At 31.4% G+C, this 13,726-nt stretch overlaps 2 protein-coding genes across 9 annotated transcripts in view; both read right to left on the minus strand.

The window, feature by feature from the left end:
* Nucleotides 1-6,157, minus strand: part of LOC143225718 (protein FAM161B-like) — a 45,547-nt gene extending 39,390 nt beyond the window's left edge. For 2 of the 7 annotated variants that reach the window (XM_076455612.1, XM_076455613.1), the window contains exons 1-2: nt 6,003-6,149; nt 1,991-3,879 (exon numbers count right to left, since the gene is read on the minus strand). In XM_076455612.1, coding sequence (XP_076311727.1) covers nt 1,991-3,795 — 1,805 coding nt within the window. In that variant the 5' untranslated portion in view covers nt 3,796-3,879; nt 6,003-6,149. Of the gene's footprint in view, nt 1-1,990; nt 3,880-5,883 lie in introns of all 7 variants that reach the window. The other 5 variants (XM_076455608.1, XM_076455611.1, XM_076455609.1 and 2 more) reach the window with 4 other exon arrangements.
* A 4,589-nt stretch (nt 6,158-10,746) lies between these two features.
* Nucleotides 10,747-13,726, minus strand: part of LOC143225719 (uncharacterized) — a 42,201-nt gene continuing 39,221 nt past the window's right edge. For both annotated transcript variants that reach the window (XM_076455615.1, XM_076455617.1), the window contains one exon: nt 10,747-13,547. In XM_076455615.1, the coding sequence (XP_076311730.1) occupies nt 13,466-13,547 (82 nt within the window). In that variant the 3' untranslated portion in view covers nt 10,747-13,465. The remainder of the gene's footprint in view (nt 13,548-13,726) is intronic.

Raw genomic sequence — 13,726 nt, forward strand, 5'->3', positions numbered from 1 at the left:
CAGTGTAGCACTGTCACATGTAAATAAACCAAGAATGGGAATATTAAATTCTCTTCTTTTATCAAAAATATATTCAACTCCACTGTGCCTTCTATAAAAGTAATGTCCAAATCTATATAATTAACATGAACCTCATTATTATCATTACTTCTTTCTGTTGTAAGGTTGGAAGTAATGCTACAAATGAGAACATGAGCTCCTTCACTCTAATAATTTGAATCATGGAATATGAACCTCTGTTATGCTACATTAAATGTCACTTTCATTTGGTTTTTGGCTTCAACCTTGTAACCAACAACCTTGATCAGTTGAGCCTTCACTTGTAGCATTAAGGTATTAAAACAAATACAACTATCCAGCTCGTAAATCATTCATTAGACTGTATATTAGTTCAAACCTAAGGTTCTGGAGTTTCAGCTCAGTTCTTCTAGCAAATTTCAATAAAACTAGTTTGACCACTTCTTCAGCACAACTTGTGATACTAAACAGATAGATGGACAACTCTGTGTTATATATATATATATATATATATATATATATATAGTATTAGATGAATATATATATATATATATATATTAAGATCTTTTACATACCAAGTCATGAGGTTACTTCAAATGAAGCCTGTGTTTGGTATTACTTTTCTAGCTTTGTCATGTAACAGACAAAATAATTTGTAATTGTTTTTTACAACAGAAGTTGATGAATCAAATACTGCATGTTCAGTTATTCAAATTTTCGTCTTGTTTATCACATAATAATTTCACAATTCATCTATTTATAACATACATTTCTCAGTGAAAACTGTAAATTATTCTAAAAGGTTTTCAACATTTATACACAAATGAAATACATTTACTAACCACCATTTTAGTGAACATACACACTCATTTAGTAGGCTAATTACTAGTTCCTACAAATGTATAAATTTCATGCAACATTGGATTAATAAGATGTTACAAGCTGCACAACTATTAAAAAAACAGGGGGAGATAAAGACTACTAAATAATCAGATATTCTAGACAACAAAAACTTACACAACACATACAATAAAACTATTGGGTTGAGGAATAATTCGTGAGCGTTTTTTCAAGTTAACAAAATATATTCATAAATGAAACGCTTTCGCAAAATATTTCATGCCATTTGGTAGATAATTTTTTGCTCTAATAGATGGTGTGTTTGATTTTCATATGTCTTTAATTTTTTGCTTTCATTTTCAGCTCATTAAATGGAATGTCAAGTGGACAAAATCGAGCATTTTCGACACCATCTGCTTTTCGCATTTAATTTCTTGCAATTTCGTTTAAAACAATGCATACTATATACCTAGGTATTATATGAAATAAAGTATCATAATAAATGTTTTGGGTGTAATGTGTTCATGCATTGAAGTATTGTATAGTCTTGCATGTAATGCTTGAATGAAATTATTTAAAAATGCTCATGAATTATTCCTCAACCTAATATATACATGCTGTAGAAACTGAACTGTCCTGAAACTCATTTTTCATGCATATTTTAATCATAAGTTTTGAAATATCTAACAGTCTGACCCAACAAATACAGGTTTATACACCATACATCTGGATATTTATAAATAATCCATGTCTCAAATGAAAGTAATAAGTGTTAAAAAAATTACTTTCTTTTCTTCAGTACTTTTTAAACTAGGGGGTACTGTATGTATTCTTAGTGTGCATAAAAATGTTTACAGAACAAAATTCAGAAAGTTATGTTATACTTACATGTGTGTCTGTTTAAACCTGTTGAGTACTACAATTAGTGATATTTAGTAATAAATTGTATATTAATTTTTTTTTACTGTATTATGTACTTGTTTGTGATGGAGGGCCATTATGTATCATTGGCAAAGGGAAAGCAGACATAACTGAAATGTTTGATAACTACTTCTTATATACATAAATTCATGAGTTATAAGTTCTTCAATTAAAAAGATGCCACACCTCCAGGTCAAATGTATATATTTACCTTATCTGCTGTTGTCTTAAAGTGGCTGCAGCAGTCATTTTTATTGGTGCTGGTACAGAAAATTGTGGCAGACATGTTGGTGAAACAGGTAATCGTGGGTTTTTAAAAGGCCATCTGGTTTCTTTAAGGATCTTCTCATCTTTTTTTATGTCCTCATGAACCCTATTCATTCTTGATGGCATGTCAATGGAATGAAGATGAAATGGCTGACACACTGTATATCTCGATGTGTGAATGGTTTGTTTTGGTCTACTACTGAAAGCTACATTACTTGATTTAACTTGACTGGCTGATTTACTTTTAACTTTATTACTGCACTTAGATTTATCAGTAAAGTCATCAGTTTGTTTGCATGCAGGCAAGCTCATGCAAGAGACTGTCCTTGTAAACTGAAACTTCTTTGAACTAAAAGGCAATGTGGAATTTTTTATCATCTCTTCTGCTCTTAGCTTGATCCTTATTTTCCTCAGTTCCTCTTCTGCTTTCATTTTCAGATCAATTTTTTCACCCAATATATGTAGAGGGGGAGGATTTGCTCTAAACCCAGAATTAGTTTCCAACAGATCCGGAGCTGACTTACATATAGAACACCTTTTACACTGTTGCAAAAACTTTAATGGCTTCACTACTGCTTTTAATTTTTCTGCAACATTAAGTTTTCTTTCTTGAGATTTTTTTTTATATTTTTCAACCATTTTTTCATAAAGTGGGAGATAAGTATGAAGTGGAACTGGATTAGCATGAAATAATTTTCTTGGTTCTTGCTTTACCTTTCCATGAGAAATTTTTTCTTCACTTAAATTTGAAATCCTCACTCCATGTTTCTCATCTAAAGTCAAATTAAATGGTTGAGGAATTGTAATCTTCTTTGTCCAAAGATTTTCAGGTTTCAGTGTTGTCTTGTAAGTATAATTATGTTTTTTATGTTTGGTTTTGAGTGGCATATGTCTAAGTTCTTGTATATTACTGGTGTCTGTTCTATACATCTGAATCCTCTTATCTAGATTTGACAATTTTGAAATGTTTGTTTTCACATTATTATGATGGTATTTTTGATAACTAAAATGATGATGACAAGGCCTGCTTGAATGCAGTTGATGTTTAAATATGGAAAACCTAGAAACTGGAAAATTTTGGAAATTCAGATAATGTGTAGTTTGCTGTTCATGTGCTGACTGACAAGTAGTTTGCAAGGATTCATTTTTTTCACATTCATTGCTCTCTAATGCTTTATACCACTCAAGAGGGAAGTTGAAGGAAGAAATGTCATACTCATTTAAGGCAAAGTTGTCTTCTGAACTTGGATTATTCAGAAATTCTGAAGTAGGTTGTTTATCATTTGTTGAAATTGTATTTACTCCTGTCTGAAATTCTACAATAATAGGTGCTTTTGAAGATTCACAGCCATTTTCAGTCTGAACTTCTTTATGACAAACAAAATATTTTATATTGTAATCAGATCTTTCAGATGGGGTTGACCCAAAAATATCTTCATATATAGATTTTATCTTTTGAACAGCTTGACTTTGAGCCTTTTCTAAGTCCCTGAGTTCTTGAGTAAATACTTCTGTTTTATAAGCTGGTAAGGAAGTGTTCAACAAAGATTTATTGTTACATACATTTACAAGTTGATCCTGTCCATTGGAAGTAAGTTTCATACCTGAAGAATGAACTTCCTGCAATTCAAATTTGCTGGAGCATTTAAACCCATTTTCTATAATTTCTTCTACAAAATTAGGACTCTTACCGAGTCCATTCTTAATTGTTGGTTTGACATCATGACTTACATCTTCCTTCAGATCCATGTTGAGCAACTAGTTTACTATTATATAAAATTCTTTAGATATTCTCATTTTGCTGATTTCTTGTAGACATTTTATGCATCACACCTAGTATTGATGGTATAAAAAACATAAATTTTAAAATTATGTATAAAAACAAACATAAATATTAAGCTAAAACATTCTCTTTTCATATATTTCATATAAAATGTTACAGCAATGAAAGTTTACAACATTATAATATTTCCACTTCAAATGAAATCTAGTTAATTTTCATGACTAAAACTTTTCTAAAATTTGGAAAACATTAATTTAATACATATTAGATATTTAAGTATTGAAGGGTAAAAGATAACAGAAGCTCATTCTGTTCATCTAGGTCAGATCTCATCATCCAAAAAAACAATGAATTAAAACAAAACTAGAGCCCTCTATTTTAAAATACTCATCTGAACTTTTACTACTACTGCTATTAGTTTAAAGACTTTCTGAAATGCATAAATATTATGAACAAACTTCTCATATAATGAAGGGATGGATGTAAGGTACTTTTTTTTATTACTTAAAAAAATAAGTAACTATTATCTATTCTTACAACTATCTGTTTATAATATACAATTATTAAAGTTTGAGGTATTATAAATCTAAGCATATCAAAGTTCAAACTGCCTTGAAGAGAGAATTTTGTTCTGGAGGTTGTGCTTTAATATCAGATTCATTACTGTCATACTTCATTTTGAAATAACTGTCCTCTTCATCATTATCTTCCTGGAGCTCCCAGTCAGTGTGTTTACAATTATTATTATATTATCTTTTCTTTCCTCTTTGGCAACACATTCATGTCTACTTCATAACTATTATTTCTGTACATTTAAACAGTTAAAGCTCCAGCCTTGTCCTTCATTGTTTCTCTGATGAATAGTATAACATAATTTCTATCTATTCCAACAATTTGTCTTGTTCTTCTTTAAACAATATTCTTGTAGCCATAGTGCATCAAATAATGCTGATGTCAATAAGTCTTATATTTTGCACAGGTACTTAATAATATCACAATGACTTGGTAAGGTGTATGGTGCTCTAAAATCTAATCAGTTGGTAATTCAAAGAACTCCCTCTTTCATGACTAACCTAAAACTGGCATATATCAAAACACTGCTTGCACATTTTCTATACCAATGGTCAGCAAAGTTGCCATTTTTATGGCATACTTATTGTTGTTGGAAAAGTTAGGATTATGCACCAATCTTACAACTCCTGAATAAATTAAAGCAACATATATTTTTTTAAGAAACTGTGCCTTGAAGACCATTTTTGACCTTGCCTGATATTTTGTGAAATTATCTTGCAAGAAAGGCATCATGACCAATAGACGTTCTTGTTTCTCTAATTTTGAGTTGTAATATTAGTAGAGATGTGTTCTGCATATAGCCCTTAGTCTTTAGTTTAATGCCAAAAGCCAAAATGGGAAAGATGTTTCAGAGCATTCATGGGCTTTGGGTTAAAATCGTATCTGATAATAAATACCTTGTCACATAAAAATGGTCATTCTTTTTGTTTTCTACACATAGTTATATTATTTCTTATTTTGTGAATTGTTTCTATTGTTTTCCATAAGTAATGGTCTTTTCTTGATAAGATATTGCCACAGTAATTATTTTATTACTTAATGTAATTAGCTTTTAACTCTGCATACTTAAACTATAAATATTTGATTATTTTATTCTGAGATATGTGATTGTGATTAAATCTAAAATATAATGTCAATGAAGTGCATTTAAACTTAAAACTACGTCTTTTAATAAGTTTTTATATATGGAAACAGTGTAAAATGTTAAATCAAGTTAATGTAAAAAAAAAAACCCTTAATTAAAATAGCTCAATGTTTTAAAATTCGAAATATTAATATACAAAAATCATGTTATGAAGTCACGTTTATCAACTCAACGTGGAGTCTGCTTTATGTAGGAAAACGTTATTTCTGTGCTATTTTCAATACTGAATATGTCAAACATTTTATTTTTAAGAGATGGGAAGTACCTCAATTTCACTGTACACAGTTTTGACATAATGTTGCAAATTTAAAAACATTAAAGCATTTTAGACTATCACCTTTTGGTTTTAAAATAACAGCTTAGACTGCTAAACTAACAAAAAACTTAGCACATAGAGAACGTAGTATGTTCTAAGTAAAATGATAAACAGTACTTAATGATCTCCTTTAAACTTGCCTTCTTACGCAGATCCACACGATTTTATCTGAAACAAATACTGGTATTTGCTCATGGAAACATAAAAATATGACACTAGGGGTCTACAGGGAAAAGATATTTGAGAGTCTCCACTTATTGCAACGTGTTTTTTCAATAACTGGGGCTGGAAACTATATTTTAATTTTCTGTAAGATGTGTGGTTTGTTTGTTTGTAATTAAGAACAAGTATCGAGTATCGAAACAGTTTCTAGCGTTATAAGTCCACAGCCATACTGCTTTGCTACTTTTGGGAAGAGGGGCATGATATGTTGGAATTTTAAGATTAATTCATTAATTTCAAAAATAGCCTATACTTTGTTCAAAGAAAAAGCTTTCTGAGACATCAACAAATAATTAATGTATTAAACAGGTCTTGAGACAAGAATCCAGAAAATAGGATGGCTGGTCGTGCTACGTTTTTTATCACTCCAATATGTAAAATTCAATGTGTCAAAATAATGGACCTGCAAGGCCATTGTAAGCGTCCCATCACTGAACTAAATAAATAAATCACTCTCGATACTATGGGGTCATATTTGCGTAATAAAGGTGATTGTCAAGAGTTCACGGTGGGTGTTGTTCACTAGTAACGTAGCCAGATTTCGAAGAAAGAGTCCCGTTTTTGAACAACCAGTCTTGCTGTAACACAGACTCTGTAGAAGACGTGCAAGTGTTCAACCTTGGGACATAATTAATAATAATAATTAATAAATGTTCCACGTTATCAAAATTAATACTGGTAAGCACTACCATAATATGATTGCAAATAATATTTGTCCTTTCCTCGTATAGTATTCTTCATTTTCATACATTAGCATTCAAGAACATAGATAATCCTATGTAGGATGCAATATCGAACTCCTGATTTTAGCGTTGTAAATCCGTAGACTTACAGCTGCACTAGCGAGGTGCTATAACTGATAAAACAATATGAAATTAGTTTGATTTGTTTCGAGATATGCGCTGAATGTCTTAAAAATATTAGAAAATTAACTTACAATTCTGTTATGTTTCGAATTTGTACAGCTTATGTCGGCTTATACACGCCTATCAATGTAACATATTACTTACACATACATTATAATTATATCAATATCTCAAACAAAATTTTGCATGTTTTTTCAGGAAAGTTTGTTTAGTATTTCTCATGTCTAAATTAATTGTTACTGCGGAAAATACGAGTTTTTTATTGTTTTCAGCCAACAACTTTATTAAAGATTAATAAATTTATATTTCCCCCAGTGTCACAGCCGTATGTGTACGACCTCGCAACGCTAGAAACTGGGTTTTGATATCCGTGGTGGGAAGAGCACAAATAACTTTTTGTATAATTTTGTTTTCTCTAGCCACTAAATTTCGACTTCATACTACTTTCAAAAACGCATGCCAAAAATGTTTTAAAATAATAAAACAGAAATAATAAACTTGATACTCATTCGTTCCTTTTCAGGCATTTTCTCCAACCCACTCAACAACGACTGTAGATACCATATCTATTCATGAAACTTACGTTCAATCATTTCTTTAAAACACTTAGAAGAGCACATACTTGCATACGGTATGTTTTCAATTTCATTTTGCAGCAAGGTAATATCGATTTCATGGATAATTTGAATAACTACAATATTGTGGAGTTGTAGCAAGAAGTTATTTCATGATGTTCTTGCTGTTGTGCATCAAATGGTTGTTTCCATTTTACTTACTTTTTTTCCAGTTCAAGTTCCTTGTCAATGGTTTTCATTCCCCTCTGTGGTGCCTGCCTCGCCTATGAACAACTTTAGACAGTTCTTCCTCCTCCAACCTTTGATTGTCTTCTCTCCATTGTGAGGACCAGGTACCTTTTTTACTGTTTGTTATGCTCATAAAACATGTGTTATTCTCTTTTACCTGTAATCTTTATAACTATAGTTTTTATTTTGTGAACCTATCTCAAATCCAAATTCTTCCTCATCTTTCTTGTCCTACTCATCTTCGTGTCTCATTTACTTAGGACTCAGCTCGTGACACCTTTATAATTTTCAAACCTCTGTCTTTGTGTATTTTTCTGCGTGCTTGAGAAGCTCCTCTTCCTTTTTCTTTCTAGATATGTCCATGCTTTGTCTTCCTTTCCTCTATTCTTTAGTCTGTTTGCTCTTCCTTTCCTCACTGCAGCTGTTCATCACGACTACAGTGGTCTTAATGGTGACACTTATTTTTCTTTATCTGCACTTTGGCTTCTATCCCATCCTCTACTATCTCTATTTTGACTTAATTTCCTTATATTTTGGAGTGTCATTTATTGAGTTATTCCTTTTCAATATCCACATTCCTTCTTCTCATATCCATGACTCATGTCTTATCTTTCAGATCACTTCTCTTGGGGTATTCTAGATTCCTAGGAATCTTCGGTTTAGGTTGTTCTCCATAAATTTTACTTTGTTTCCCAAATACTATTCCATGTATATTTCTGTTAGTTACCCATTTTCAGGAAACATGGCAAGCTAACTCTCTCCTGTTCCTTGTTCAATTCCTTATGTTCATTGTCCCTTCTTCCACAGGGCTGTCTGGCTCTGTTATGAAAGGATTTGGCAATTACTACTTTCATTCTTCTTCAGAAGGCATCTTGGCTGACATGGCATGTAGAACTTTCTGCATCCATTATGACTTAATCTCAATATTTTGTCCACCAGGGAGTTTTTCACATTTTCTATGCAGACTAGGCTCAGCCACTTCCCTTGCATCTTCATGTTGTGGCAATCTTGGTGTATAAGGCATTTCTCACTCATTTTCTAGTTGTTTGAGAGGATGTCTCACTTTTGATGATTCTTGCTCTTTTGTTAGCCGTGATCCCTCTTGGTCAGGCACACATCCATTTCAATTGGCTCCATTGAAACATGCCTTGTAATCCCTTTTTCCACCCTTCTATCTCTACCTTTTCTTTTTTTTTGCAAAACTTTTTGTCATGATAGGTTGGTTACTCCAAAACAGTCTGAGATATTCTGATCTTGTCATTATGTGTGTGTGTGTGTGTATATATATCATATGTATTGGACCAAGCAGCAAGGTGTAAAGCCACATCCACATTACATATTCTAACATTCTGCCTGTTTCAACACATTACCAAAGACACATAATTTTCTTAATTCCTTTGCTAAACTCTTTCTGTAATGAAAATAATGAATATATAAACCTCTAACACCTATTTCAGACATATATCTCTCTCTCTGCACCATCTCCCACTTCAAACGTTTCATCAAGAATGAGTATACAATTACATTAGTTCTGACTGGGATTACAGCACATGGAGGTTTTGTTGCCCTTTTATTGGTGAAGGGCAACATTATTATGACAATTGACCCGGCATGGCTGGGTGATTAGGGTGCTCAACTCGTAGTCTAAGGGTTGTGGGTTCGAATTCCTGTCACAAAAAAACATGCTCGCCCTTTCAGCTGTGGGGGCTTTATACTGTTATGGTCAATCCCACTATTCGTTGGCAGTGGATGGTGATGACTAGCTGCCTTCCCTCTAGTCTTATGCTTCATAGAGGAGTATGCATTATAGTTTTATGCATATTTTAGCAAGGTAGAATGCTTTTGATCTACACAAATGATTCCCAACCTTTTTTCAGCTGACTATCAGCTAGTTCCACAGTTAAAAATTCACAAATCACTTTGTACAATATTAACTTTTTACTATTCTTTTAAATTACATTGTAATACAATATGCTTCAGAAGTTTTTTTTTTTTAACTGCCCTTCAGACTGGCTGAATTTTCCCTTTAGTCCTGCACTTGGTCAACAAAACCAGGGATTGCAAACCAATGATCCATCACACTGCCATCAAAACATAATTTCATTTTAACTTTATTTAATAGCTTCTTCAAAAAACAGTAATCTCCTCTACAAAATCAGATTTACTTTGCAAGTGGCAAATGTTTTTTTTAATGAGCACATGATATTTTCCAAATTTTTTGGACAGCTAGCAAACTATTTTTTTTATTATTCTCAGTTCTTATTATTTACTCAGATGCAACATTCTCATTTTATTGTTCTAGTGTTACTTGATGTAATATATAATTTTGAGAAAGTCTGGATAGTGTGATAAAACATCTGGCCATCAAACATGAGTAAATTAACAAAAACAACCAAGAGTTAACACATCTAATTTTCATATAAACATACTTATTGGGGTCTGTTAAAAAATTTTAGACCATGGCAAAAATTCTGGCACAGTTTTCCCCTCTTTCAACGTTTTTCCAAATCTAATACTATTGATTTTATTTTACCTATGCCCCCTTTCTCTTCAGTATTATTAACCTTGTTCTCAATCACCCCTCTCTTTCCTATTTGTTTTCCTTTTCTTTCTTCCCCTAGCCCCACCCCTCCAAGGTTTTGGAGATTTGCCACCAGGAAATCCACTTTGATGAGCTCTGATTGGAGACGTCATATTTATTTTACAATATATTTGTGACATGAGCACAAGAGTAACATTTCAAGTTCCACTTGTTTTTCAAGGGTTCTGGATTGTGAATAGCTGAAGTATTTGTCAGTGCTTCTTAAAAATAGCCACATCAGTAGTAAATAGGCATTCTTGATCTCCAGTAAATGTTATTAGAATTCTGGACTAATTTATAAGTATCACAAAAGAAACAAAACTAACTTCTGAAGTGTCAAGTGTATGTGAGTGATAAATTTGTGAGTTTACTGTTTTGTGTTTTCCTTTTTCTATGGAAAAATAAAAATGAGTTCCCTGGCACACAAAATGTTTTATTTAATGATCAGCATTTACAACAAAAACTCACTTTTCATCAAACTATACTTAATCTAAGTATTATTAAAACTTTGTTACAGGAGGTTTAAGTTCAATTCCTAGCTTTTTAAACTATGTACAAACTAAAAAAAATGAAAAAATAAAAATAAATATTTGGACATAATAGTTTTCAAAATGAAGCACATTTTACTGACGAAAAGCTGAGAGAATTTAAGTAACCTTCCAATTTTGTCACATTTAAAACAACACGATTTTGAAATATTAACAGCTTCTTAAATTCTACACAAAAATCCTGATTTCACATCACTTACCAAGAAATGTTCTCTCATATATCTTCCTTAGGGTAATGATATTTGAGCATTTGCAAAATTTGCAATTCATAAAAAGTGAACATTTCAGTGTAAGAAGGAACAAGCCTTGTTTTATTATGTAAAGCCAACAGTATTTATCCAATACATGCCCCTAGCTAACAGGTAAAACCTGCATAAGGATTTTCTGGAGACAATTTGACTGGAAACATACTTTTAAAAAAGATTACCTCTAGGAAGTTATCACTTTCTTTACTATTAGAATCTTCTTTAACTAAAAACCTCAATAAAATGTGAAGATAGAAATGGTGCTTTAACTATATATGAAACCATCTAATTGTTGAAGGATTTTAATAAGCCAAACTGTTGAGTAAATGACCAGGACAGTATCTTTTACTTTGTTTCAGTGCTAAGTTATTAAACCTCTGTCTTTTGATGAGCAAGTTCTGCAAAGAAAATGGATCAATAGCTCACCAACCTCTCAGTATTATTACTATATACAAAATATTTGCAGCACATGCTTATCTGCACATCTTTTAAGGAATATTAGACTTAATATATCAGTCAAAAGTTAAATTAAGTGTGACAGGATATGTATCTATTAACTAACAAGAAGTAGTGCTGTACATATTTGTATTTTGAAGAGTCTCCCTGCTTGTACAGTTCTTTTTAATACTGAAATATGCACACCAGTACTTATTTACACTCGAGTTTAAAAGTCTGCTACTTTCAGTAATTTTTGCTATAAGACAAATCAAAATCCTGTAAAAACATCCCTCCAAACAGACTCACCCATCTTCTATGAATGTACCTGTCTAGTACCAAATACTTAAGCATCACTATGAGAAGCATATAAAAGCAGTAGTTTTAACAAAAAAAATTAGCTTCCGGAAAATTTACCACCTTAAATTTTTAAAAGCTTTCAATGTACGTTAATGTAATCAGTTTTTTAATTTTTCTATTATATTTGACTGTTTGCGACTACATACATAAACAAATAAAAGCCTAAATACTTATTCACATTTGACCTGAAATACAATAGGTTTCAAACATTTCTTCTTAAACTACAATCTGAGAGTAATTCAGGCACAAATATATATGATTAACCTTATAGTCACCAGTGAATTGAAATGTATCACAAAAACAACATGCTGATCTTTAATGTTCATAAACTAATCTTTTAAACAAGGAAACTACTAAATATACAAACTAATAAATTTCACTAAACAAAGCACCATTTTATATACAACACTGAGTATTTACTTATATTTGGCTTTAGCGGATGTAAGTTATTGTTCTTTTTGTTCTCTTTTCTAAATATGCCTTTTATCTGCCTTAATTTCTGGACAAAAACTGTCCTTTATTTTTGACTAGATTCAACTTTATTTAGCCAAGAATATGGTGAGAGAACCAATAAATATTAGTATGTAGCTTTGAAAGGTTGGTAGCCATTACGACTAGAGCTATTCACTGACTACTATAAAAATTCCAATATTTCAAAGAAAGACTTAAAATTCAGTCTGCTGACAGACAAGGAATCCTTATTGCTTATATTTTAAAGTTGTTTTCTGAATAATAAACAGTCTCTGTAAACAAGCTGTGTTTGGCTACAAAAAATTCCCAAACACATCCAAACCCTAATGAAGTTGTCATTACAAAAAATGTCAACAGTTACATTTAATTATGCAGCAACTCCTGTATTATTATTGTTCAACTACCAATCTTAGATAAATAAACAAACACAACACAATGAAGTTTATATATAATAAAACACAATTCTGAAGTTGAAGTAGCTCAGAAAAAGATATTACTAGCTATACAAATATGTACTCCATGTGACATAGATACTTAAATTACATACAAGATGCCTAACAGATTTTTCATTCAAGCAGTTACTAATATTGTCAAACATCTGGTAGCTACAAAGGACTAAGAAAAGTACCACTTTTTTTAAAGCTTACATTACATTGATCTGAACCAATTCTCTTGGTAACAAAAAAATAAATGCAATGTATATTTAAAAGCTAATTTACATAAATCACAGTGAGTAACATTTCTGTCAAAACAATATCCAAATTTAAGTGACCCAAATATATGAAAAGACTAGAATGATTTAGAGAAAAATGTTTTGTTTTTTTTTGCTTTTGAGAAAATAACAAGACTTCCTAAACAACGTCATGACTAGATATGTCCAAGTTAAAAATAAATAAGTAGAGAAATTGTTTCTTTATGTGTAGAAGACCTTGTGCATCCTTCTTAATGTTTTTCCACAAAAACAGCAGTAGTAATTGTTATGTCTCAGCCACCTTAATAAAATATATTAATACCAAGCTAGCTGTTGTTTTTTTTTATTTTTTCTTTCATTCCATAACTGACATCATCCATCTCATTCAGGGGAATTTCCATGAGAAGAATTACTTCCGGTCATTACAAAGTCACTAGGTGAAAGTGGCCGATACCTACGTCGTCTGGCAGTAAAGTAAAAGAGCAATAAAATTATGATTTAGGAAGATCAAGGCTTGTTGAGCCTTGCAAATTATACATGTTAACAGGTAATGTAAAAGATGAATGGAAAACCAGTTTTAACATTACATATAAATATTTACAGTATATCATTCAAAAGACCTTATGGTTTTATGCATTAAAT

The sequence above is a fragment of the Tachypleus tridentatus genome, chromosome 9 (genome assembly GCF_004210375.1).
Source record: "Tachypleus tridentatus isolate NWPU-2018 chromosome 9, ASM421037v1, whole genome shotgun sequence".
Lineage (NCBI taxonomy): Eukaryota > Metazoa > Arthropoda > Merostomata > Xiphosura > Limulidae > Tachypleus > Tachypleus tridentatus.